This window comes from Cricetulus griseus, chromosome 2 (assembly GCF_003668045.3).
Source record: "Cricetulus griseus strain 17A/GY chromosome 2, alternate assembly CriGri-PICRH-1.0, whole genome shotgun sequence".
In the NCBI taxonomy this organism is placed as follows: Eukaryota; Metazoa; Chordata; class Mammalia; order Rodentia; family Cricetidae; genus Cricetulus; species Cricetulus griseus.
The window spans coordinates 444,068,740-444,096,438 of record NC_048595.1 but is presented as its reverse complement, the minus strand read 5'-3'; the positions used below and the strand labels follow the sequence as shown (position 1 = coordinate 444,096,438).

Genomic DNA, 27,699 nt, shown 5'->3' with positions numbered 1-27,699 from the left:
GGATACTTTCCATCTATAACCCTAGCATAGTTCCTGATGACGACACCAGGCACTCTTCTTCACCAGACTGTGTCTCTGACCCAGCCTCCTCAGGGCATCCTTTACATCCTTGTTGCGAAAACTGTAGATGAGGGGGTTGAACATGGGGATGACCAGAGTGTAGAAGGTGGAGACTACCTTGCCCTGGTCCATGGATGCCACGCCTCCTGGCTGGCCATATATAGCAAAGCCAGTTCCATAAAACAAGGACACGGCTGTCAGGTGGGAGCCACAGGTGGAGAAGACCTTGTGCCGCCCTGACCCTGAGTGCATCCTGAGGATGGTCACGGTGATGTAGCCATAGGAGACAATGACAGCAAGCACAGCACCCACAATGATGAACCCACAGATGCCAAACATGACAAGCTCATTGAGAGTTGTGTCTGCACAGACAAGCTGGAGCAGTGGGGGCACGTCACAGAAGAAGAAATCGATGTGGTTGGAGCTGCAGAAGGGCAGCTGGAATGTGAGGCTGGTCTGCACAATGGAATTCAGACAGCCCACACAGTAGGTACCCAGAACCAGACGGGCACAGGTCATAGGGCACATGGTCACAGGGTATCTTAAAGGACTACAAATGGCCATGAAACGGTCATAGGCCATCACAGCTAAGAGGATAGCCTCAGTGGTAGCCAACAAGGAGAATAAGAAGAACTGAGTGGCACACGCTGCAAAGCTGATGACCTTGGAAGAGGAGAAGACGTTGGCGAGGGCATTGGGCACAATAACAGAAGAGAGGCAGAGGTCGATGAAGGACAGGTTCCTGAGGAAGAAGTACATGGGGGAGTGCAGGCGGGCATCCAGGGTGATGACCACGATCATGGTGAGGTTGCCCAGGACAGTCACCACGTACAGGGCCAGGAAGGCAGCAAAGAGCAGGGCCTGGGTCTCTGCACCTCCCCCAAATCCCACCAGCACAAAGCCCTGCAAGGACACTGCTGAGAGACTTCCATTTCTGTGGATGGGTGTGGCCATGAGTGGGGACAGCTGAAGAGAGAGCAGAGGAGGCAGAGAGAGGGAGCACTGGAGACCTCACCAGTGCAGAGAGAGGGAGCACTGGGAGATAGACCTCACCAGAGTAGTTGGATGTTCCATAGGCTGCAGGAACTTGCTGGTGACATGCTGTCCTTTGTGCAAAAGTTCAGTAGCTGCTCTGATCTCTGTCCAGATGAGCAGATGTGGCCTGGAAGTTGGCATTATTTCCTCAGATTCACTTATTTCATGAGGTTGTACTGAGCCTTCCCTCTGTAGAAGCCTGAGCTGCTCTGAGGATACAAAGAAGCTTCCAGACCTTAGTGACTCTCAAGCGTACAGACAGCCTCTCAGTAACCCTATGCCTGCCCCTGGCTCCTGTCTTCAAACTACCAAGGGACACTCCTGAGAAGTGCCATTGATATGACTGTCTACTGAGTCCCACTTATCAGCTCCTAGTTATTCATCTTACTGATTAAAAATTGTTCACAAGGTCCTTCTGTCCTCCAACAAATTGGGCTGTGTGATTCTTTCCTTTGTAGGATAGCATCAGAATAGGAAACTGCCCTTCCCAGACTCAGGCTGTGCCATTGTGTCCATCACAGGACTGTGATCTCACCTCAGCCACTGGGGCTTGAACGCTGGCACACAGTGGCAATCAATGTGCAGACTGCCAGATTGATGTGTGGGGTTCCTAGATGTTGGAGCTTATGAAGAGGGGGTAGCCCCCTGTCCTAGGAAACACCAGGACTGGGGCAGACATATTTGGGACATGCTCACGGCCTCTAACCTCACCTCATTGCCTGCCAGCTGTGTCCCTGCTCCAACCTCAGTTTTGGGGTTCACAAGGTCTTACTCTTTGCTATTTAAAACCAGATGAGGTTGGCCTCTGCTCAGTGTCTTTGGGCCATTCACAGTCACTGTCTCTCCTCATTATGTCCACAGTCTGGAATACATACAAACGTCTTGTAGGGCTAGCTACGATTGCTGCTGTTTGTCCCTGGGGGGAAATGTGAGAGGCTGCCGGAGATGGGAGCCTGGCTAGAGAGGAATGGAATGTCTGTTCTACACCATCCTGGGAGATCAGGGCCATCCCTCAGCTGCAGGGATTCAGCCATTGTACCGTCTACCATACGCTACATTCAGTGAGGACACGGAATCTGGAGGGCCCCATCTGAGCCCACCACATACTACATAACTAACTTTCTCGTACAAGATCAAAGGCATGCAGGAAGCTTTGTGCTCACACTGGACACACCTGACAGGGATTTAAGAACTTACCACACGGGTTTCCTTTGTGTCCAGTGAGATGTATGTGTCCATGCCACGCCAGATCTTGTGTTTCCTGTTGGATCAAGCACAAGCATACTCTTCCCAGCTAGCCAAGGGTGTACACACCTAGAGCCATATGTGGAAAGAGAAGGTGGCCGTGGGTGGTCTGCTGCTGGAGATCAGAATTACTGTGCTCATCTCAGCCCTGCCCCTCCTAAGCCTATAGTACTACTGTGTCCTGTGATGGGTGTGGAGCTTCATCCCACATGGCTGCAGAATTGGGGCTGGTGTTCAAGACAGTAACGCCGTGTGGAGCCTCCCAGAACCACTAGCCCTGACCTGGACTAATGTGAAAGTTGACAACCACAGGACACCTTTGTCTAGACAGCCGACTCCACAATTATTGCTGAGCACCCACCCGTGATGCCCACAATGTACAGTGTCTCCTACTGCCAGCATCCTTCACATGTAACAGGCTGACCTTACCTCATCCGGGTGAGACTCAGGACTAACACAACGTCAGATACCATCAGCCAAGTTCCTCAGGTCCCCATGCTATTGAGGCTGGTCTGTGCTGAAAATAGACACCTTTTCCTTCTTTAGGTTAGCTATGGCCTAACAATGGGATGCAGTGGGTATTGGCAGATGTGTAGACCCAGAGCTTCATGAGTGTCTGTACATGCAAGTCCTGGTTGTGGCAGGTTCTGTGTCTTATGAAGTGTAACATTGGGTTTCCTGGCTTTTTTCCTCTCCAACACCTGCTACTGGGGCAGAGTGTGGGTGTCTATAGTTGGGTTCACTCTATTGGGGAGGATAGTCTACATGGTAGAGCTGGGACTTGCTGTCTCCATTGGCCAATTAAGGAGACACTGTCCTCTGTGGAATCTGAGACTCAAACTACCAGCCTCCAGAGGTATATAACACTGGCTCCGGACAATCCATGCCTTATAGCCACCCTCTCCTGGTGAGTTGGCAGGAAGCCTGGGGTCCTCGGGGACCTGGGGAAGCTCCATCAGGAGTATGGCAGATAACTCAAAGGGATCTATCCTAGTCCAGTTTCCCTCATTACCTAAGAAGGGCATCATGACCTCCTGGTTACAGCATTTCCTCATCCAACATCCCTTGGCTACACTGATAGGAGGAAAGGGTGTAGGGAGGCTTGTATAGGACTGTTTAGTCTTCTCAGTCCATTGACCCTTCAGCACTACTATCAGGAGCCTAGGTAGATGGTCTTAATTCTCTTTCTGTTCCTTTGTGGTTGTTGTTTTACTTGAACACACATGCTACTTAAAGATTAAAAATTCAAGCCAGTATGTAATGATCCAACCAAAGAGACAGCTCTTCGCTTTGGTTGGTGCTCTTTTGCTTCCTTGGTGGTTAACCATGTCTCCCACCCATACCTTCATCCCTGCAGACTCCATCTGCTGTCTTTATGAGGTTGGATGACAATACTCACTCATTCTTCCCTTGATATTGTCCTTGACAGCTCATCGTGGGAGACAGTGCCTGCTCAGGGCCTGGGCTTGATGCTTTCACTGAGTTCCTCCATAACCCTCTCTCACCACCCCCCACCACTTGCTCTGGATCCATTCTACCCAACATGCACGCTCCCTCCATTGCCTTGCGTTGGTGTGTGTTCCACTGACTTTCACTAGGCTTGCTTCCATGAGCATGGGTGGGTTGGGTTTATTTACTTGATCAAGGGCAATGTCCCCGTGGCTACAGCGGATTGATATGACCTCCTTTCCCCAGCAATCATTAACAGCCACTAGCTCCTAGGAGAAGGCAGGGGCTCATAAGCTCCTCCTCATCCATGGTCAATGTTGAGTGGCCCAAGCCTGTACAGGTAGTCACACCCCTTTATTAGCTCATGAGTACAGCAGTCAGGTCAAATCCAGAAGATATCATTTTACATCGCATCCTCATCCTCTGGTTTTCATACTCCCAATAGTTCTAGTTCTTTGTTGTTTTGTGTGAGGCTTTCTATAGGCTTTTCACTATGGATTAAATTTCTGCAGCGACTTGGGAGGCACACAGTAGTTGCCCTATTAATTTATCAGCAGTCCTGACTCTAGTTTTAGGAGACTCTTTGTATTATAGTTGGCTTCCTCTCAAGGTTCAGAAACAGTGGTGTCAGGGTGGTGCCTGGGGAAGGTGTAGTTTACAGATAGTTTTTAGAGCTAAGAGCATCAGAATTTAGGTAGGAAAAGAAGGAATGGATGAAGAGAGAGGGGGTGAAATGTGAATTGAGTAGGAAAGCACCTGGTTTGGAGGAATGAGAGGTCATGGAGAGGTCACTGAAGTAGAAATGAAGTAAAGAAGGTTTGGTATAGAAAGGTAAGGGGCAGTCATGATGGTAAGACAGAAGTTAGAGCATGGTAGCTTAAATCAGCATCCAAAACTGTAAATATGCACAAAGACCATATAAACAGAAATTAAAGTACCCTAAGATCTAAATATAGAGAAATACAAGAAAGCATCAACGTAAAATAAAAGGTCTGACATATCCCCTGGGGATGATGTGATTTCACCCTACTTAGTCTGTTCATCTCCAAGTCCACACAGGAGGACAGGAGGACCACTGTGTTGTCCACCAGTCTGCTCATGTGGTCATGTGTGACCAATGACTCTGAACTCAAACTATTACATTACTATGGTAGAATATTATTTTTAGGTGTATGACTTTTGTTTATGCTGCATTTGTTTAACTCTGTGAAGCTGGGTTACTGTGCCTGTCTAAAACACCTGGTGGTCCTAATAAAGAGCTGAACAGCCAATAGCAAATCAAGAGCAAGGGTAGGCAGGGCTGGCAGACAGAGAGTATAAATAGAAGGAGAGGCAGAGCAAGAGAAGAAGGAGAGGAGAATGTCAGGAGCAGCCACCAGCCCCCCAGCTACCCGGCAATCCACAGAGGAAGAGTAAGATTTACAGACATAAGAGAAAGATAAAAGCCCAGAAGGAAAAGGTAGACAGGTTAAGTTAAGTAAAGCTGGCAAGAAACAAGCCAAGCTAAGCCCAGTTATTCATAACTAAGAATAAGCCTACATGTGTAATTTACTTGGGAGCCGGGTGGTGGTCCCCTCAAAAAGTCAAAGAGTAAAAATCAATTCAAACAATACCTTACTACTTCGTGGACTATTCTTTTGTGTCTTGCCATATTCTCAGAAACTAATATCACAGGTCATTAGCTTCTCAGTTTTCAGGGACTGTGTGGTGGGAAGATGTCCCATTTGGGAATCCATCAGACCACACAGCAGACTGTTCCATGATTATTTTTTTTTCTAGCAATGACAGGTTTTCTTCTAGGTTCCCATTGAACAATGTTCCTCTAGTCCTTGAGCCATCCCCCTCCTATATAGGTGGGCAGAGATGGATAGACAAGGTCTATTTGTTCAGCCTGAAGAAGGCTCAGCAAACAAAACCTTTAACCATCATGAACAATTATGATTAAAGAGTAAAAGTCTCGGGTGGGGTGAAGCAGGGTAGCAAAATAGGGAGAACTAGTGAGTGTTTGAAAGGGATAAAGCAATTTCCCTTCCCCACGATCTGGCTCACACTGACACTGGCTGGAGTTAATATTTCCCTTCCCCACGATCTGGCTCACACTGACACTGGCTGGAGTTAATATTTCCCTTCCCCACGATCTGGCTCACACTGACACTGGCTGGAGTTAGTTAATATTTCCCTTCCCCATGATCTGGCTCACACTGACACTGGCTGGAGTTAATATTTCCCTTCCCCACGATCTGGCTCACACTGACACTGGCTGGAGTTAATATTTGTGATGTAACTGACCAGACCACTGCCAAGACCATGGCACAGAGATTATATTCTTTCCTGAGAGATAAAACGAGCGCTATAAAGCCACTAGCGAACACTTCTGCCAGTGTGTAACTGTATTTTCCTGCTCTCTCATTCATAACCCTGACCAAGGCACCTTACAGACCTCCTTCCATTATCATTTATAAAAAGAACTTCTTTAAAAGAAGGAAGTGGCCATCACAGTGGCCACCTGCGGGGATACAGGGCCATCTATGCCGATCCTTGGCTCTTCTGTGTTTTGATTCTTCACCAAGTCCTGCGTACGCCAATTTCTATAAGAACAGAAAGGCAGAGGAACAATTCAGGAACAGCAGTAGAATGTTCTTGGCGATCAAAGACATCATAGTGATCCTTTTGTCACCGCTCACTGAAATGGCCAAAAATCTCCAAAGTGACACTTCATGACAAACTTCCAGAAAAGTCCCTGCTTATCCATCCGTGTCCATTCTGATGGGTGTGTTAAGTATATAACTCAGATCATCTAGAATTCCAGTAAGTTGACAGGAGATTTCAATCATTTCAATGTGGCTTGCTGTTTCTATCTTAGATATTTGCTAGTATTCTGCTTTTTGTAACAGTAGCGTCAAAAAGTGTAGAGCAGAAGGGAGTCCTACTATTAAAGAGCAGGTGAACTGATGCACACAGTAGGGATGACGTCATGGGAGGAGACCAGAAAGAGGAAGGGAAGAAAACTGACACCAAGCTTCCTACAGGGGGAGCTGGAAAGGACACAGCTGCGGAGATCCTTCAGGGGCTAAAACTAACAATGTCTACATAAGATACATTATCAAAATCAAAATATAAAAGGGGGATTTGAAGGCAGCTGCTGAAAAGAGACATTACACACAAAGACAGACACAAGACCATTGGGTATTTCTTAGCCTTTACTCTCCAGTATAGATATAATAATGAAGGCAGGGAAGGGCTTTTTCCAGAGAAATAGATACCAAGGAAGTTTCTCATACTTGGCTTAGATACAGGGAGAGCTGGAAGAAGTTCCCAGGTGGAAATAGTGCTAAGGAGCAGCACAAAGTATCTGAAAAATCTCCATCTCCATCAGGAAAGATGAGGTTAGATGCTGCTGTCATTAGAGACAGCAAATGGTAAGGGTCAGGAGACTGGAGGAAAGAGACTTCCACAAAGAAGTCGGGACAATGATGGAAATAACAAGTGGTCATTAAAACTGGTGACGCCTGGAGAAGACACGAAGAGTAGGGAGTATGGGTCACACCCTCCCCACAGTCAAAACCAACTGGGTCAGTGTGTGTGTGTGGGGAAAACACATGAGAGAACAAAGGAATGTAAGTCGAGAAGACAAGAAGGAGAGAATGTCATTAAACATGAGATGCACGCCACTCACAGAGCAGAATGCTCCAGAACTGTCCAAACAAAGGAAGACATTGATGCCAGGTGAATATGAAACCAGGGAATGAGATTGGAGTCTGGAGGCTTGAGACTAGATCACCACAGAAGTAGGTGGGTACCAGCAAGGCGTTCTAAGAGGGGAAAAGGGAAGAAGCCTTCAGCCCTGCTTGGAGGTCAGTCTCTGCAGGTGTCCTGGACAGGACCATCTGGGGAATGAGCGCTGGGATGGGACACACAGGTGAGGGACACAGGCCAGCCCATGTCTGGAGGACTGCTGGCTGGTGAGACAGGGGTAACAGAGAGATGTGAGAAAGGAGATCCCAGAAGGCACACAGCCAGAAGCCAAGAACTGGAGGGATCAAGATGGGGAATAGGACAGAGAGGCCCATTGAGGGCTCAGGCTCAGGCCCTTGGCCAGTGACAGAAAGAACCTTAATTCAGCAGAATTCTAGAATCTGCAACAAGAAAATGACGTCCTTCCTCCGCTCCTCACATTGCCGCAGCCACTGAGACTTTATCCCAGCTTAGAGACACCTGTGGTGAGCAAGGACCCCTTGATAAAGTCACAAACTGCCAGGCCAGGTTTTAAAGGTTCCCTGAATTTTGACTCTAACTGTGTCTTCACAGTGCTGGAGGTTGAGGGTTATGTTAGAGCCAGTGCAGTATGGGCTGCTCATGCATCCAGCCATACAGCGTCACACAAGAAGGACAGGAGCTGAAGGAGATGGAGGAGGCAGCACCAGAGGCAAACTGAGCAGGAAGTCTGCTCTCTCTTTATCCTGTCCTTCTACTAGGTCAGTGTAAGGATGGGTCAACATGCAGCTTCTAAGGGTCACGGTCTGAGATGCTCCAAGGGAAGTTCTCACCACACTGACATCAGATTAAGTGCTGAATGAGAAGGAAAGAGCCACGGAGAAACGTGCTGTCATGTAGTTCACTGGGGGATGCTGGCAAAGGTTCTTACGCTTGCCTCAGGGACTCTTGTCTTAACTCTGCCTTCTGTTAAACCAAAGTGAAAGGGATTCAGGCTTCTTCCAAGTAGGAACCATTTGCTTTATTATGGCGAACAAAAGGCCTCATTCACATTTGGTAAGTGCTTGGATAACTATGCACTCACGAAAGGTGGGTGGACAGATAGTGGACAGATGGGTGTGTTCATGGACGAAAGGGTAAATGGATTAAAGGATGGGGGAAAGGAATAAAGCCAGAATGTGGTAAACCAGAAAAGCAAAAGAAACAGGATAATGAAGAAAAAAGCAAAATAAAGACCCCCCAGTATCTTCCAAGGTGAGTTTCTTTCCACTGTGCTGGCATGGTCCCTACTTGCCTCCCTTCTTCACAAGGCTGTGTCTCTGTCCCAGTCTCTGCAGGGCGTCCTTCACATCCTTGTTGCGCAAACTGTAGATGAGGGGGTTGAGCATGGGGATGACCAGGGTGTAGAAGACGGAGATCACCTTGCCCTGTGCCATGGAGGCCACTGCTCCTGGCTGTGCATACATGACAAACACAGTTCCATAAAACAAGGATACAGCTGTCATATGAGAGCCACAGGTGGAGAAGACCTTGTGCCTCCCAGATCCTGAGTGCATCCTGAGGATGGTCACGGTGATGTAGCCGTAGGAAACCAAGACAGCTAAGCTGGTGCTCACAATGATGAACCCACAGAGACCAAAGAGAAAGAGCTCATTGAGAGCTGTGCTGCCACAGGCCAGCTGGAGCAGCGGGGGCACGTCACAGTAGAAGTGGTCAATACGGTTGGAGCTGCAGAAGGGCAGCTGGAATGTGAGGCTGGTCTGTACAATGGAGTTCAGGCAGCCTCCACAGAAGGTACCCAGAACCAAGAGGGCACAGGTCATGGGGCACATGGTCACAGGGTACTGCAGAGGACTGCAGATGGCCATGAAACGGTCATAGGCCATCACCGCTAAGAGGAAAGCCTCAGTGGTAGCCAACAAGGAGAAAAAGAAGAGCTGTGTGGCACATCCCTCAAAGCTGATGACTTTGGAGGAGGAAAGGAAGTTGACCAGGGCATTAGGGGCAATGACAGAGGAATAGCAGAGGTCAACAAAGGACAGGTTCTTGAGGAAGAAGTACATGGGGGAGTGCAGGCGGGCATCCAGGGTGATGAGCACGATCATGGTGAGGTTGCCCAGGACAGTCACCACGTACAGGGCCAGGAAGACAGCGAAGAGCAGGGCCTGGGTCTCTGCACCTCCCCCAAATCCCACCAGCACAAATCCCTGCAAGGACACTGCTGAGAGACTTCCATTCCTGTGGACGGGTGTGGCCATGAGTGGGGACAGCTGAAGAGAAGATGGCGTTGCAGGCAGCGAGATGGAGCAGATCTCACTGGGGCCGTTGGGTGTTCCGCAGGTGGCCTCAGATGTTCCACAGATTGTAGGAACCTGTTGGTGCCATGATGTCCACTTTGCAAAAGCTCACTAGGTCCTCTGATCTCCTTCCAGTTGAGCTAGGGTGACCCGAAAGGGGACATTTTCTCTGACTTTTTTAATTCATGAAGATGTGCTGAACCGTGTCTGTGCAGGAAGCTGAGCAATGATTCTGGGGAGGCAGACAGACTTCTTGAACGGAGTGATTCTCAGGTGCAGACAGCCTTCAGCATCCCTACAGCTGCCACTGAGTTACTTGCTCTCCATCTCCAGGAACAACCCTGAGTGGCACCATTTGTAGAGCCACCCCTGAAACCCACTCTAACCTTCCATCTTACTCACTGAATAGAATGGACATGAGGATCTGCTGACCTCCCAAAAACTGGGTTGAGTGATCCGATCTTCTTCAGGCCTGACTCAGGGTAGGAAAATGGCTCTCACTCTTAGGTTGTGTCTGTGTCCCCGGCAGGACATGACCTTATCTAGGCAGCTCTGACTCAAAGCCTGGTCCATGGTCACAATCAACATGAAGACACTCTGCTTGCTTGAGGATGTGAAGGATTTCTGCCAATCAACATCCGTGTGATGGGCAGTAGGGGCCCAAAATCTGAGAAACAGTGGGACTGGCACTCACGTGTATTTGGGATCAGTTCACCTGATCTTACTGTCAACTCTGCCTCCTGCTTCACTGAAGCTTTGGAGATTTAAGATATTTTTCTCTTTCTAATTTGAAAAGCCTCTGCCTAGTGCCTTATGCCTATCTGTGGTTACTTTCTCATCATCCCAGGGACCAGAGCAGTAGGACAGGAGCATCCTGTTTGGGACTGGCCATTGGGTCGCTACTCTGAAGGTCCCTGAGATGGATGCAGGAGGCTGCTGATGGTAAGAGCTTGGCTAGATGGGGCAGGTGTCTAACTTACATCATCCTAGGCTCTCAAGAAAGTCTCTAAATGTGATGGGTTCAGTTATTACAAAACCCACCACTGCCATCCTCCATATACCATATACAGCGGGGACATGAATCTTGGAGTGGCATGTTTGAGTCCACCATCTGCTATTTAGTCAGCTTCCCCAGTGCCAGCTCAAATGTACACACGGGGCTTTGTGCTCACTCTTTAACAAGCCTACCAGGGGGCTTGGTACTGACCACATGGGTATCCTCTGTGACGGAATTGCCCACGCCATATCTGCACCTTTGCTTCCTGCTGGAGCAAATACAAGTCTCTCTCAGTTTGCCAAGGATGCAGGGTGCCCACAGAATCAGTGGAAAGAACAGCTGGGTGACAGTGAAGTGAAGGGACAGAGTGTGCTCTCCTTGGCCCTAGCCCTCCTGAGCCAACTAGAATGTGCATACCAGTCCCTCCCAGGGACCAGGTGCCCACCTGTGTCCACACTTACCTCACTGCACCACCAGGAAAGCCATAATAGCTTTAAGAACAGGCAGCAGCTGGACAATGATGACACGTACCTTTAATCCTAGCGCTCAAGAGTCAGAGGCAGGTGGATCTCTGTCAGTTTGAGGTCAGCCTGGTCTACAGAGTGAGCTCCTGGACAGCCAAGGCTACACAGAGAAACCCCGTCCCAAAAAAAAAAAAAAAAAAAGAACAGACAGCAGCAACTGATGCCCATCTCTAGTCTTGGGTGAGCTGGCTGGACACAGAGCTTTATTCCATCTGATTACAGAAGCAGAGCTTTTGTTTAATGAGCTAAGCTTAGGGTGGAGGAGGTTCCAGTACTACTGGCCCCAAACTGGGCCAAGACCATAGGGCTGTTCAGGACAGGAGAATTTCTGCTGCTGAGGCAAGCTATCTCTTTCTGCTGAATGCTAGCCTGCTGCTTTGAGGCCCATGGAGTCTTCTACACTCGCAGTCCTGATAGGTGACACACTTACCATTTCTAGGTGAAAGTCCAGTCGGCAACAAGTCCACATAGCCAACACCTATCTCCCAGGGTCCCCTGGCTGGCAAGCCTGGTTTTGCTGAAAATTGGCATCAGTGGTTGCTGTGTGTCCTTAAAGTTTTTTTTATTGCTGTCTTGGCAGTGCAGCGAATGAGTGTGGACATCAGCGGCACCTGGGTCCCTGTAAGGGTCTGATATGCATGTTCTTGCTGTCTCAGACCCAGCTCCTGTGAGGAGGGAGGGCCACTGCCTCCTATACCTTGGTTCCTGTCAGGTCTCTCTCAGATGAGCAGTGTATGTTGGCTTCACTCTGCTTGGGAGGATTCTCTGCATCTGGCAGGGCTGGGACTCTTGGCCTCTGGTGTCCAATTAGGAAGACACTGTCCTCTGTGATGGCTGGAACTCCACCCCCACCCCTGGGATCCACAGGTGCATGGGTCCTCACTGCATCCTGTCCTGGTTGATTGACAGGAAGTTTTGGTCCTCAGAGATCCCAGGACCATCAGAAGCATGGCAGAGTCAGCTCGGAAGGACCAGAGCCCCTCATTAATATAGTCATCAAGGTGACGCAGTCTGGCCCTGAACCACAGCCCCTCCCCTGCTGCCCCCATCTGTTTAAAGAATTCACCTCCTTAAAGCACATACAGTTCCAGCTTAAGGGAGCTCAAAACCCAAGCCAGCAGTAGGAACAGTTATCCGCACTACGGGAATGTGCTTCTCTTGGATTGCTGTGACCCCTCTGTTTCCCTCAGCTGTTGGCCACATGTCCCCCAGGTGTCTGCACGCCCCTGGCCTTGGTTGGCATCTTCATACAACTGGATCACAGCACTCTCTAGTCCCACACTTGACACTCATCCTGGCAATGCATCGTACTCACATCTTCCCAATAACTTGATTTTCAAGTGCACACACGTGTTGAACAGCTCCCCGTCACACCCCTCCACCCACCCTTCACTTAGCGCCCTCCCTATGGCTGCTTCTTGTTTCCCCAGACAGTTTTCCTTCCACCTTGGTGACATATGTACATGCATGGTTTTATGCATCTGTACAAAATCTAGGATCCAGACATCAGAACAAGCGTGGCGCTTGTCTTATGTTACTTAATGTGATTATCTCTAGTTGTTTCCATTTTAGAGCGGATGGAATAGCTTGATTCTTCCTAGAGTTGGCAAAATCCCATTGTGTATGCACAGCACATTTTCCTCATCCGTTCCTCTGCTGCTGGACCTAGGTTGGTTACATGACTCGGCTGTTATGACTGGTGCTGTGGAAAACAGTGCCGTGAAGGTGTGTCTGTGATGTTTCTACTTAGAGTCCTTCAGGCAAATACCCAGGAAGGCCACAGCTGGATCATGTGGAAGATTTGCTGTTGGTTTTTTGTGAGCCCTCCATACTGACTTCCATAGTGACTGGACTAGTTTACATTCCCACCAGCTGTGTATATGGGTCCCCTTAGGTCCACATCCTCACGAGCACTAATTGTGCCATGTGGGTGCTGGCTCCTCTACAAGAGTGCCAAGTGCTTTTAACCACCGAGCCATCTCTAACCCCTTCCCTGTGGTCGCAATTGCATCTCTGATGGCTAGTGAAATTGAACATTTCCTATATGTTTGTTGGCCATTTGTGTTTCATTTATTAATTAGGTTATTTGATTTTGTTGGAAGGTATTTCCTTCTTTTTTATTGATTGAGAATTTCATACATGAATATAATGTGTCTTGATCAAATCCACACTCCAACTGCTCCACTGTGTCTCCCATCGCTTCCCGTTCTCAATTTCATGTGTGCCCATGCACTGGCTCTAGTTCACCGAGTTCAATTAGCGCTGCCTGTATGGACATGGTGTAGAACCATCTACCGGAGTGTGTATAGTTAGTTTTTGTTGTATTCTCAATACTAATCCTGTCATATTTATAACTTGAGGGTATTTTCCTCAATTCTGTGCCTCTCTATTCAATTAACTGTGTCCTTTGGTGTGCATTTTGTTTGTTTTCATTTCATGAAGTCCTATTTACTAATTGTTGGCCTTATCTCCTGAGAAGCTGAAGTCTTCCTGAGAATGTCCTTGCTGATAGCCATGCTCCTCAAGAGTCACTTCTTGATCAGTGCCTGGATTTGATGCCTCTGTCAAGCTGGTCTTTGTGGGTGCCAAGGGTACTACCTCTTTGTTCCTCTAGTGACAGCCAGTCCAACATGATCCTTTCTGTCCTGGCCTGGAATGTACAGATATGGATCATGTGTGCTTCTGCTATGTTTCTGACATTCGTGTGCAATGAGTAGCATCCTATGTTATGCAGCGGTCAGCAGCAGTGGTACTGTTTTCTGTTTCCCTTCAGAAACATAGAGTATGTCTCTGCATGACGCGTGGAGGCCTGGGTTTCTCATCTCTCTCTCTCAAAAAAAAGTTGTTCTCCACCATCTTGATACAACATGTCTGGCTGACATGCTGAGCTTGTGTTTAGTGAACACCTCTATACTTCTCGGTGAGGTTGCATCTATGCTCCTGTGTGTCACATGTTTGCATCTGTGCTTCTGAGAACTCTTTCCCTAATGAAATGCTGGGTCCTTGAGCCCAGCCCTAGAGAGAACCCTGCCTAACTGGCTGCACCTGACTCCTGTGATGGCAATGGAAACACATGAGGCCAACGTGAAGGAAACTCCTACTTGGGACAGTGTTCCCCATATTGGACATTCTCCCCTAGGGCTCCTTGAGAAACAGCCTAGGGTCGCAGACACCACTTGCCTCAGTTTTACCCTCCTGACTGTATTCCCTTTTTTGATAAAACAATGTATCCTGTCCAGGGCGTTGTTCAATGGCCCTGGAAGGATGGGTAAGTTCCCTTTACGTATTGCCCATTTCAGACAACTGGTTCTTATGGCCACGGATCTTGAAATATTTATTTGGTTAAATGTTTATTTTTAAGTTGTTTTAAAAGTATATTTTTATGTTTTATTTATTTCTGAAAATTTCATACAATATATTTTGATCATATTATTTCCCCTCCCCCAATTCCTTCTAGATCCTCACTTCCTTCCCTACCTACCCAATCTCATGTTTTTTCTCTCTCTTAGAAAAAACAAAAACAAAAAACCAAACAAACCAGCCATAACAACAACAACAACAACAACATTTTTACCACCATTTCAGTTCGGCTTTTTTTCAGTAATTCTACCTTTTTGTTGAGTTGAGTTTTTATGTCTTGTATTGCTTTGCTTATTTCCCTCATACTTCTTTTTGTTTCTTTGGAGTGTGCCCCTGTTTTCTTTGTTGAAATGTAGTTATCACTGTTCTTTTGAACTCTGTCAGGAGACCTTTGAAGCCATTCTCATAGGGGTCTATTACTATAGGACTAGTCCTTTTTGGAGGGGACATGCTGTCTTAGTTTTGGGGATTGTTTTTGGTTTTTATTGGAAGGTGAACATTGGGAATTGGCTGGTTCAGTGGAACTGTGGGCCTGTCTGGGGACTGCTTATCGGCGAGCAGGGGAGTTAGGGGGAACTGCACAAGTTAGGGGAGAGTCCACGGGATGCCTCACCCATTGGCACCAGGTACTGGGCAGACAGGGAAGTGTGAGCCCAATTGTAGGGTCTGAGAACCCTTTTCCTATACGCACTAGGAGCTGGGCAGGCTGGGAAAGTTTGGGTCTGGTGATGGAACCTGGGGACAATTTACCTGTTGGTGCCAGGGTTAGGGTGGGTAAGGGAAGTTTGGGTAGTCTCATGTGATCCTTAAATGCTGTTTGGTTTCACTGTTGGCATGTGTCTCTGAATTGCTATTTTTTGATGTATGCATATTTCTGTGTGATGCTAACACAGAGTTTTGATTTTTCCCCTCTCAAGCTAATTATCTTGGTCTTTTCTCCTTTTATCTTCCATGTATTCTAAAAAAATAAAGTCAGTTATTCAACATTTCCTGAAACCCATCCTAGTTTAAAGTACAGAAATGCAAGAATTACTTTCAGTCTGGCTTGGGACTATATCAATGAGGTTTTCTTGAGTTACAGAACAGCAACAGCAAGAGATTTTTAAAATGAACTGAACCAAGGAAATAAGTGATTCCAATGCATTCCATTCTGCTATGAGCTTGGGCTCAATGTTCCTTCAGATACTGGCAAATCTGCTTTGCTATGTTGGTGTCATGACCAAGGTTCCAACTTAAAGGTTGTCATAAATGCATATGTTCCTAGATGCTGTCTGTGGATATGTGTTATCTGGTGTTTACATCATCATAGAGGATTTAGTTCAAATTGATATATAAAATGCGAGTTCCCATAAAATCAGCTCAAAATTTTTAACCTCATACTGTAACAGGTGTTTTAAGGCAGAAGCCCCAGCTCCAAGAAGTCCTAATGGGCTAGGCTTAGCCACCTGTCCCAATATGTCTCTTAGAGAGTCAAGTGATGCCTAGAGTAAGAGAGGCAATTTTATTAACGTAACTACACTGTGGTGAGTGGACAGCTAGGTCTAGTGACCTGAGTCCATTTATGGGGTACTGACATGAATTTTAAGTTGAATGGGACAGGAAATGAGACAGAAGACAAGGGTATAGTGTGGTTGGCCATGCTCATCATGGGGCTTCTCCATTCTAATTCTACAGCATGGCCTAAGAAATCCCTTGTTGTTTGCAAAGCAAGCTGGTTCCTAGGGCATGATTATTTCTGCTCCAAGGAGAAGCCTTGACCTCATTGCTAATTTTCCTAATATAGCAGTGTCTACCCCATGAGACTTTGCTCTTCCTGGAATACAAGGTAATGGAAGAAGACAAACAATGCCTGATGGAGGAAAGCATACAGGAAGCTGCTCAGAAGCAAGAAAGAGAAAGAAGACTTAAAGCACACATAAACTGCTCTAGTGATGAGAGGTGTCTTCCACACAACCATCCCCTCCATTCCCAGACACTGTCCCTTACTGGCCACCTTTCTTCATACAGCTGCACACCTCTGTCCCAGTCTCTGCAGGGCGTCCTTCACATCCTTGTTGCGCAGACTGTAAATGAGGGGGTTGAGCATGGGGATGACCAGGGTGTAGAAGATGGAGATCACCTTGCCTTGCTCCTTAGATGCCACACCACCTGGCTGGCCATATATAGCAATGCCAGTTCCATAAAACAAGGACACAGCTGTCAGGTGGGAGCCACAGGTGGAGAAGACCTTGTGCCTGGACCCTGAGTGCATCCCGAGGATGGTCATGGCAATGTAGCCGTAGGAAATAAGGATGACTAATGTTGCCCCCATTAGAATGAAACCACAGATAGCAAACATCACCAACTCATTCACAGAGGTGTTGGCACAGGCCAGCTGGAGCAGAGGGGGCACATCACAGAAGAAATGGTCAATGCGATTGGAACTACAGAAAGGAAGTTGAAAAGTGAGGCTGGTCTCCACAATGGAGTTGAGACAGCCTCCACCATAGGCAGCCAGCACAAGGCAAGCGCAGACTGTGGGGGTCATGGTCACTGGGTAGTGCAGAGGACTACAGATGGCCACGAAGCGGTCATAGGCCATCACGGCCAGGAGTAAAGCCTCAGTTGTTCCCAGGAAGGAGAAGAAAAATAACTGTGCAGCACAACCAGCAACACCTATGACTTTGGAAGAATAGATGTTGGCCATGGCTTTGGGGCCAATGACAGAGGAATAGCAGAGGTCGACAAAGGACAGGTTCTTGAGGAAGAAGTACATGGGGGAGTGCAGGCGGGCATCCAGGGTGATGAGCACGATCATGGTGAGGTTGCCCAGGACAGTCACCATGTACAGGGCCAGGAAGACAGCGAAGAGCAGGGCCTGGGTCTCTGCACCTCCCCCAAATCCCACCAGCACAAATCCCTGCAAGGACACTGCTGAGAGACTTCCATTCCTGTGGATGGGTGTGGCCATGAGTGGGGACAGCTGAAGAGAAGATGGCGGTGGAGGCAGAAAGGAAACAGTTCTCATCTCTAAAGTCATATGTCCCAGGGAGTACAGAGACTCATCAGTGACAAGCTGCCCACAAACCAAGAGGCCTGGATGTCCTTCCAGGTAGACCAGTGTGGCTTAAACGGTTACATTTCCTCTGACTTCATTCTCGAGGATGTGTTGTGTGAACCCTGTCTGTGAAGAAGCCTGCGCTGGGCTGTGGGATGCAGAAGCAGTTTCTGAGGTACAGACAACCTTCCAGTGTCCCCGCACTTGCCTGAGTTGCTGTCCACCTCCAGGGACACTCCTGAGTGGGACCATTTTTAAAGACATCCCCAAATCTCACCTGCCATTCCACCTTAATCACTGATCATAGAATGGACAAGAGAACCCGCTAACATCCCAGAAGCTGGGGTAGGTGACCTTGTCATCCCTAGGCTGGGCTCAGAGTAGGGGAACAACTCACTCCAGTCTGTGCCCACTCCAGTCTGCAGGACTCCTGACCTCACCTCAGCAGCTCTGACTCCACGTCTGGGGAAATATCCTCAATCAATGTGCAGACTCTGCTTCCTTGAGGCTGTGACATTCCTGCAAATGTCAAGATGTCAGAGATTGTAATGAGGGTGTAGCCCAGACCCGCGTCCTGACAAACACCAAGACCAGGGCCCCCACATGTTTAGAACGTGCTCGTGGCGTCAAACCTTATCTCACTTCCAGCTGTGTCTCCTCTTCTACTTCGGTTTTTCGGCTTTCAAGGGCCCTGTCCTACTACCTCCAAGGGTGGCCTGGAGGTAGTAGGCACACACAAGGCTGAGCCATGTGTGACCCATGAAGGACTAAGTCTTCTGAATGTGGAATTCAGTGGCCATCAGTATATGCCAGGGGATTCCTGTCAATGTCTTGTCGGATAGAACCCGGAGAGGAGATCCCCCAGTTCCATCATATCAAAACCAGCAGGATGGGTCCTTGATATATTTGGAACATCCTTGTGCCCTCAAAACTGCTCTTACTGCCAGCTCTGCCCTGCACTTCAGCTCAAGTTTGGGGCATTTAAGAGATGGTAGTCTTTCCCATTTGAAAACCAGATTGAGTCAAATGTGTCCAAGGCTCTCACACCATTCCTGGCCACCTTTTGTTATAGTGTTCACAGCACTCAAACACTAAGAGTGTCCTGAGTGGGACTGACTGTGGTCACTACTGTATTGATTGACGACCAAGACAGGAAGTTGCTATGCTGAGGGTCATGGGTAGATCTGTATGATGGCCATTCTCTATCATTCTGTGGGTTAGGAAAGTTTTGAGAATGGGCCCATTTTCTGTGTCCTCTACTCTCCTCCACAGTTCACCTTCATTCAGGAGTGATATGGTGGCTGGTGGGGCCCATCCAAGTTCACCATGTGCTATAAAGCTAAATGTTCCACTGTGAGTTCAAAGGTGTGCGTGGAATTGTTTTGCGCTCACACTCTTGACTCAGACACCAGGATTTCCATGGTAATGAGTGTGATGTGGAAAGGAAAGCTGGTCCTTTGCTTCTTGTGATCCCCTAAACAAGCCTGCTCTCTCCAGCTTGCTTCTCTAATAACAGCTGTGGGATGGGGGAAGAGCATGGGTTGAGGACATTCCTCTGCTGGGAGAGAGCTGGGTGACAGAGACTGTGAAGGAACAACCACTGCACACCCCAACCCTGCTCCCCACGAGCCAGCAGCACCACTGCCTCCTGTGACCTGCTTGGATGCAGAGCTTCAACCCACATGCCTGCAGAATTAGAAGAGCTCGTGTTCCACGAGGTAGAAAACTGCACGCTCTAAACTGGGCCAACACCGGGGTGATCAGGATAGGATATGCCGGCTTACTGTGGCGGGCCCCAAGTAAACATGGTTTACGCTACCCTTCCTTCTGATCTCTGCCTACATAGTTTCTTACTCCTCACAGCTGAGACAATGAACTTACCTTTCATAATCGAGTCAGGTTGACCCCCCCCGTAGTCACTCATGCTCCCAGCGCCCCCGTGCTGCTGAGCCTGGTCTGTGATTGCCATGTGGATTGGACATCTGTTGATTATGTCCCTTCATCAGATCCTTTGTGGATTCCTGTGAAGTGAGGTGACTATGATGAGAGGTGGGCACCTGGGTGCCCATGAGGGTTCCGGGTTGTGACAGGTTCTGGGTTTTGTTAAAAAGGAAGTCTGCTCTCGTGTCACAGCAAGCAGGAAACTGTGTGGAGAGGTCAGTCAGCAGGAAGGATGCTCTGTATCTAGCCCTGCTGGGGCTCTTGGTCTCCAATGGCCAATTAAGACGGTGCTGGCCTACTGACAGCTGGGAATAACTCCCTGGGCTCCAGAGGTGGAGGACTGGCTGTGGCCAATCTCTGCCTCATCACCATCCTTGTCCTATGGGTTGGCAGGAAGCCTTCAGTTCTCAGGGACCCCTGGAGGTACATCAAGATTACAGCAGAGTTGACTCAGGAGTACCTGTGTCAGTGTAACTCATTAGAGCAGCCACCCTATGGGCAATGTGGCCTCCAGACCATTCTCTTGTGTTCCCTTCAACTTGCCATGTTGATGTGAGAAGCATTATGTCGGGGTTCTTCTGTAAGGCAGCTGGTCAGTTCATTCCACCCCAAATGAGCTCTTCTTGCCTCTAGCTCTACAAATACAAGCCCCTCAGTGTCATTAGAAGCCTGGGTCAAGAACCTCCATTCACCCTTTGTCCTTTTTTTGATTCTTTCTGTCTGGAGGAATGCCAGTCAGGAAGTAGTGAGCCAACAGGAGAGACAGAAAAGAGGAAGGGCTGAGCAACCCCTTCCCTCCCTCAGCAGTTAGCTGTGTTCCCACACATGGCTCTGAATATCTCAGGGTTCCATTATGTCCTTATGTCACAGATCTCAACATTGTTTGGTTTGGCTCTGAAGGTCTTCCCTGGATTCAAGGCAGCAGCCATGTTTCTGCTGGTGGCATGACAAGGTCACTACCTCTCCATCTGGATTCTCGGAGTCAATCTACATGTTCTCCTCATCCTGTCAAGAGTGCAAGAGGACACAACTGGGCCTCTGCTAGAACTGTCACTAATGTCCTATAAGGAGCATCCCGGCTTTATCATGCCAACCTCCATCCTGATAAACATTTCCTGTTTCTCTTAAGAAACAGAGCATGCTTTGTGCCCATGGGAGAGAAGGTTTGAGTTTCCTTTCTGAGAAGTTGGCTCGTTGGGTAAAACATTCACTGCACAAGGGTGAAGATCCGAGTTTGAATCCCCAGAACCCACAAAAAGTGGGATGATCTTCCCGCGTGATTCTTAAGTCTTTGGAATTGGTTTGCAGGAACAATTGGAAAAATTTCAAGGAGCTGGTTAGCAGAAACCTATAATTCTCTAAGAAAAATTAAGTAGGCATGGGTGATGTTGGTGGGGGCTCAGCCAGCCAGACTAAGAGCAGGGATGTGGACAGTGAAGACCTGGCCCATGAAGCTTCAGACGCACTGTGACCTCTATGGGGCACCAAACTGGAGGAAGGAATGAGTTTGTCTACTTTTTTGTCATACCCTGTGAATTTGGGAGATGCTGACTTTAAAGGTGATAGATTAATTAGTCTATGGAAGAAATTTCTAGGCCCTCAGCATTTAGGCCGTAGAATTGTTATTGCTGGATACTCAGAGCCAGACTTACAATGAGTATTGGAATACAATGAGTATTGGAAGCAAAGAGCAAAGCAGAGATATTTAAAACTTTCAATTTAGGTCAGAAAGGCAGTGTAAAGATGGGACCAAGGAAGACATGTGTTTGGAGAGACTCACAGAGACCATTAGAAAGAAGGCAAGTACTATGCATCCGGGTAATAGGAAAGATGTCCTGGATGCATGTCAGGAATGGGTTCATCACAAGCTCAGGCATGATAAACTCACTGAGAGAATTTCCTTTCACAAGAGAGTACAGAGATCCCTATTCACACAGGCCACATAAGAACAGTTTTCCTGGGATCTGTGTTATTGTACTCAACTATCCAAACACTCAAACAGCAATATGGGTAGAGCAAATCTATGGCCTGAGATAGTGTCAGAGCTTGGCATCACCCACTAGATGGAGATTTAGCGAACATACAAATGCAAGCGTTATTAAGTCAAGGATACTTTTCACTCGCATAATAAAGGAATGTCATGAGAAGTAACACAACAGACAACAATGTTGCTATACATGTGCCCAGTGTCAGTGTCATGTGTAGATCATAGGTTGCAACAGTGACTACAGGACACTGGGGCACACAGGATGTCTACTATCAGGGCTGTAGGTAGTGGGAGAAACTGTATGGACTCCAACATGCAAGGCCTTGGGGGTGCGATTACTCAAGGTTAGTGAAGCTCACATCTTGATACCATGCGCCCTAGGGAATGAACACTGTGCTAGGGGCATCTGATGGATCTGGGTCTTACATTTTGTCCACCCTTCCTTTCTGTGCCCCAATTATCTCACTTGGAAATGTTTATTATATGTCACTGTTGTTTGGGAGTTATCTTCATTACTGTTCTATTGCTGTGATGAGACACCATGACCAAGGCAACTCTTATAAAAGTAGTCATTTAATTAGGGGTTTGCTTATAGTTGAAGAGGGTTTTCCTTATCACCATAGTAGGGGTATGGTAACCTGGGTTTTTGAAACCTCAAAGCTCACTCCCAGTGACAGACATCCTCCAACAAAGCCACACCTCCTAATCTTTCCCAGTAACTGGTGACTAAGCATTCAAACATAAGAGCCTATGGGGACCATTCTCATTCAAACCACCACAGAATTTATAAATTATTCTTGTTATATGGAAAACATGGCTAAGATTTTACTTTCATTCTCAGAGTAGTTTTGGTCTTCAACTTTTTTTATATGTATATTTTTTTTTATTAATTCAAGTTAGGGAACAGGCTTGTTTCACATGTAAGTCCCTTCTCCCTCTCCCTCCCCTCATCCCCATACCTCCTCCCTCACCCCCAACCTAACCCCCACCCCATCCACCCACCATCCCCCAGGCAGGGTAGGGCCCTCAACAGGGGCTCTGCAAAGTCCACCAAGTCTTCCTGTGCTGGGCCTAGGCCCTTCCCTGTGTGTCACATGGGATGGGCTCTCAAAGTCCCTTCTTACACCAGGGAAAAATGCTAATCCACTTCCAGAGGCTCCCTGGAGTACAGAGGCCTCCTTATTGACATCCATGTTCAGGGGTCTGGATCAGTCTTTTACTGGCCTCCCAGATAGTGTCTGGGGTCGATGTGCTCCCCCTTGTTCAGGTCAACTGTTCCTGTGGGTTTCTCCAACCTGGTACAGACCCCTTCGATCTTCATTCCGCCCTCTCTTCAACTAGATTCCAGATTTCAGCTCAGTGTATTTCTGTGGATGTCTGTCTCTGCTTCCATCAGCCACTGGATGAGGGCTCTAGGATGGCATAGAGAGTAATCATCAATTTCATTTTAGGGGAAGGGCATTTAGGTTATCCTCTCTTCCATTTCCTGGATTGTCAGATCGTGTCATCCTTGTAGGTCTCTGGAGATCTCCCTACTGCCAGATCTCTCCTCGGACCTATAGTGGCTCCCTCTGATATGGTATCTCTCATCCTGCTCTCTTTCCTCTATTCTTCCCCCAAATCAGTATTTCTGCTCCTCCATTTCCTCTCCTCTACTCTTCTTCTTGTGCTCTTATTGTGGCAGCTCCCACTCCCCTACCCTCATGCTCTCAATTAGCTCAGGAGTTCATGCCACTTCCCATTCCTGAGGTCTATTTATCCCTTAGAGTCCTCCATGTTTCCTAGTTTCTTTGGTGAAGAGGATTATAGGCTGGTAATCCTTTGCTCTATGTCTAAAATTCATATATGAATGAGTACATACCATGTTTGTCTTTTTGTGATTGGGTTACCTCACTCAGGATTGTTTCTTCTAGTTGCATCCATTTGCCTGTGAATTTCAAGATTCCATTGCTTTTTGCTGCTGAGTAGTACTCCATTGTATAAATGTACCACATTTTCTCTATCCATTCTTCAGTTGAGGGGCATCAAGGTTGTTTCCAGGTTCTGGCTATTACAAACAATGCTGCTATGAACATGGTTGAACATATGTCCTTGTTGTATGAACATGCACTATTAGGGTATATGCCCAAGAGAGGAATGGCTGGATCTTGAGGTAGGTTGATTCCCATTTTTCTGAGCAACCGCCATAGTGATTTCCAGAGTGGTCTTACAAGTTCATACTCCTACCAGCAATGGAGGAGTGTTCCTTCTTCTCTGCATCCTCTCCAGCATAGGTTGTCATTGGTATTTTTGATTTTAACCATTCTGACAGGTGTGAGGTGGTATCTCAGAGTTGTTTTGAGTTGCATTTCTCTGATGGCCAAGGTTTTTGAGCACTTTCTTAAGTGTCTTTAAGCCATTCCAGATTCCTCTGTTGAAAATTCTCTGTTTAGTTCTGCACCCCACTTTTTAATTTCATTGTTTGGTGTTTTGGTGGTTAGCTTCTTGAGCTCCTTGTATATTTTCGAAATCAGCCCTCTGTCAGATGTGGGGTTGGTGAAGATCTTTTCCCATTCTGTGCGTGGTCGTTTTGTCTTACTGTGTCCTTTGCCTTACAGAAACTTCTCAGTTTCAGGAGGTCCCATTTATTAATTGCAGACCTCAGTGTCTGTGCTATTGGCGTGATGTTCAGGAAGCGGTCTCCTCTGCCAATTTGTTCAAGGGTAAATCCCACTTTCTCTTCTAGAAGATTCAGTGTGGCTGGATTTGTGGAGAGATCTTTGATCCATTTGCATTTAAGTTTCGTGCATGGTGACAGGTATGGATCTATCTGCAATCTTCTGCATGTCCGAATCCAATTGTGCCAGCACCATTTGTTGAAGATGTTATCTTTTTTCCATTGTATAGATTTAGCACCTTTGTCAAAAATAAGGTGTTCGTAGGTGCGTGGGTTAATATCTGGGTCTTCAATTCAATTCCATTGGTCTATTTGTCTATTCTTGTGCCAATACCAAGCTGTTTTCAGAACTATGGCTCTATAGTAGAGCTTGAAGTCAGGGATGGTGATGCCTCCAGAAGATCTTTTATTGTAAAGAGTTATTTTGGCTATCCTGGGTTTTTTATTTTTCCATATAAAGTTGAGTATTGTTCTTTCAATGTCTGTGAAAAACTGTATTGGGATTTTGATGGGGATTGCGTTGAATCTGTAGGTTGCTTTTGGTAGGATTGCCATTTATTCTATATTAGTTCTACCTATCCAAGAGCATGGGAGATCTTTCCATTTTCTGGTATCTTCTTTAATTTCTTTCTTTAAAGTCTCAAAGTTCTTATTGTACAGGTCTTTCACTTTTTTGGATAGTGTTACCCCCAGATATTTTATGTTGCTTGTGGATATTGTGAAAGGTGATGTTTCCATGATTTCTTTCTCATGGGGTTTATCATCTGTATACAGTAGGGCTACAGATTTTTTTGAGTTAATTTTGTGTCCTGCTACCTTGCTGAAGGTGTTTATCAGCTGTAGGAGTTTCCTGGTAGAGTTTTTTGGGTCACTAATGTAGACTATCATGTCATCTGCAAATAGTGAAAGTTTGACTTCTTCCTTTCCAATTTGTATCCCTTTGATCCCCTTTTCTTGTCTTATTGCTCTAGCTAGAACTTCAAGTACAATATTGAAGAGGTATGGAGAGAGTGGACAGCCTTGTCTTGTTCCTGATTTTAGAGGAAACACTTTGAGTTTCTCTCCATTTAGTTTGATGTTGGCTGTTGGTTTGGTGTATATTGCATTTATCATGTTTAGATATGTTCCTGTTATTCCTGTTCTCTCCAAGGTCTTTATCATGAAGGGATGTTGGATTTTGTCAAAGGCTTTTTCAACGTCTAGTGAGATGATCATGTGGTTTTTCTTTTTCAGTTTGTTTATATCATGGATTACATTGATGGATTTTCATATGTTGAACCATCCTTGCATCCCTGGGATGAAGCCTACTTGATCATGGTGGATGATTTTTCTGATAGGTTCTTGGATTTGGTTCGCCAATATTTTATTGAGTATTTTAGCATCGATGTTCATGAGGGATATTGGTCTGTAGTTCTCTTTCTTAGTCTTATCTTTGTGTGGCTTGGGTATCAAAGTGATTGTAGCCTCATAGAAAGAGTTTGGCAATATCCCATCTGCTTCTATTGTGCGGAACAGTTTGAGTATTGGTATCAGCTCTTGTTTGAACAGTTGAGTATTGGTATCAGCTCTTGTTTGAATTTCTGGTAGAATTCTGCAGTGAAGCCATCTGGCCCTGGACTTTTTTTGGTTGGGAGGCTTTTGATGACTGCTTCTATTTCATTAGGGGTTATGGGTCGATTTAAACTGTTTATCTGATCTTGGTTTAATTTTGGTAAGTGATATTTATCCAGAAAACTGTCCATTTCATTTAGATTTTCAAATTTTGTGGAGTACAGGCTTTCAAAGTATGAACTGAAGATTCTCTGGATTTCCTCAGTGTCTGTTGTTATATCCCCCTTTTCATTTCTGATTTTACTAATTAGCATGCTCTCTCTCTCTGCCTTTTGGTAAGTTTGGCTAGAGGTTTGTCTATCTTGTTGATCTTCTCAAAGAACAAACTCTTTGTTTCATTGATTCTTTGTAATGTTTTCCTAATTTCTACTTTATTGATTTCAGCCTTCAGGTTGATTATTTCCTGGTGTCTACTCCTCCTTGGTGAGTTTGCTTCTTTTTGCTCTAATGCTTTCAGTTGTTCTGTCAATTCTCTAATTTGACTTTTCTCCAGTTTCTTCATGTGGGCACTTAGTGCTATGAAATTCCCTCTTAGCACTGCTTTCAGAGTGTCCCATAAGTTTGGGTATGTTGTGCCTGCATTCTCATTAGATTCTAGGAAGTCTTTAATTTGTTTTTTTATTTCTTCCTCAACCCAAGAATGGTGCAATTGGGTTTTATTCATTTTCCAAGAGTATGCAGGTTTTCTGCCATTCGTATTGTTGTTGAATTCTAGCTTTAATGCATGGTGGTCTGATAAGATACAGGGGGTTATTTCAATTCTTTTGTAACTATGGAGGTTTGCTTTGCTGCCTACTATCTGGTAAATTTTAGAGAAGGTGCCATGTGGTGCTGAGAAGAAGGAATATTCTTTTGAGTTTGGATGGAATGCTCTATAGATATCCGTTAATCCCAGCTGGGTCATAACTTCTGTCAGATCCTTTGTTTCTTTGTTAAGTTTCTGTCTTGTGGTCCTGTCTAATGCCGTAAGGGGGGTGTTGAAGTCTCCTACTATAAGTGTGTGTGGTTTTATATGTGGTTTGAGCTTTAGTAATGTTTCTTTCACAAATGTGGGTGCCTTTGTATTTGGGGCATAGATGTTCAGGTTTGAGACTTCATCTTGATGGACTTTTCCTGTGATGAGTATGAAATTCCCTTCTTCATCTCTTTTGATTGATTTTACTTTAAAGTCTAATTTGTTAGATATTAGGATTGCTACACCAGCTGTTTCTTGAGCCCATTTGATTGGAAAATCTTTTCCAATCCTTTTACTCTGAGGTAACGCCTGTTTTTGAAGTTGAGGTGTGTTTCTTGTAAACCGCAGAAGGATGGATTCTGTCTTCGTATCCATTCTGTTAGCCTATATCTTTTTACTGGTAAGTTAAGAGCATTGCCGTTTAGGGATATTAATGTCCATTGTTCATTGGGTCTTGTTTGTTTTGGATTTATTGTTGGTGGTGTCATTGTGTGTGGATTTCACCCTCCTACTTCTTTTTGTGTTTGGTAAAATTAGATTATCTATTGCCTGTGTTTTTGTGAGTGTAGCCATGTTTGTTGGGTTGGAGTTTTCCTTTCATAACCTTCTGTAGTGCTGGATTTGTGGATATGTGATGGGGAATGTACTACTGTGTATGTTTATCTTATTGATTGTTAAATAAAATACTGTTTGGCCAATGAGACAGCAAGTTAGATGGAACTAGGAGTCAAAGAGGATTCTGGGAAATGTAGTAGAGAAGTGCTGATCCTGGCAGGAAGTGACATAGCAAGGAGACTCATATTTAAGCGAAGGAGAAACAGGAAGGGCCCT

At 46.4% G+C, this 27,699-nt stretch overlaps 3 protein-coding genes across 3 annotated transcripts; all 3 read right to left on the bottom strand.

Moving 5' to 3' along the window:
- Positions 1-21: 21 nt before the first annotated feature.
- Positions 22-1,014, bottom strand: LOC100750553 (olfactory receptor 12). Its single transcript, XM_027395992.1, has one exon. It carries the CDS (start codon positions 1,012-1,014, stop codon positions 22-24), a length of 993 nt encoding a protein of 330 aa, XP_027251793.1.
- A 7,775-nt stretch (positions 1,015-8,789) lies between these two features.
- On the bottom strand, positions 8,790-9,761 carry LOC100769467 (olfactory receptor 12). The gene has a single exon (XM_027396093.1). The coding sequence runs from the start codon at positions 9,759-9,761 to the stop codon at positions 8,790-8,792; it is 972 nt and encodes a 323-aa protein (XP_027251894.1).
- A 6,919-nt stretch (positions 9,762-16,680) lies between these two features.
- LOC100769183 (olfactory receptor 12) lies at positions 16,681-17,631 on the bottom strand. The gene has a single exon (XM_027396092.1). It carries the CDS (start codon positions 17,629-17,631, stop codon positions 16,681-16,683), a length of 951 nt encoding a protein of 316 aa, XP_027251893.1.
- Positions 17,632-27,699: the final 10,068 nt, after the last annotated feature.

Bases quoted from the DNA above. Each gene is read 5' to 3' on its own strand.
- LOC100750553 (XM_027395992.1), bottom strand. From the start codon at position 1,014: ATGGCCACACCCATCCACAGAAATGGAAGTCTCTCAGCAGTGTCCTTG.
- LOC100769467 (XM_027396093.1), bottom strand. From the start codon at position 9,761: ATGGCCACACCCGTCCACAGGAATGGAAGTCTCTCAGCAGTGTCCTTG.
- LOC100769183 (XM_027396092.1), bottom strand. From the start codon at position 17,631: ATGGCCACACCCATCCACAGGAATGGAAGTCTCTCAGCAGTGTCCTTG.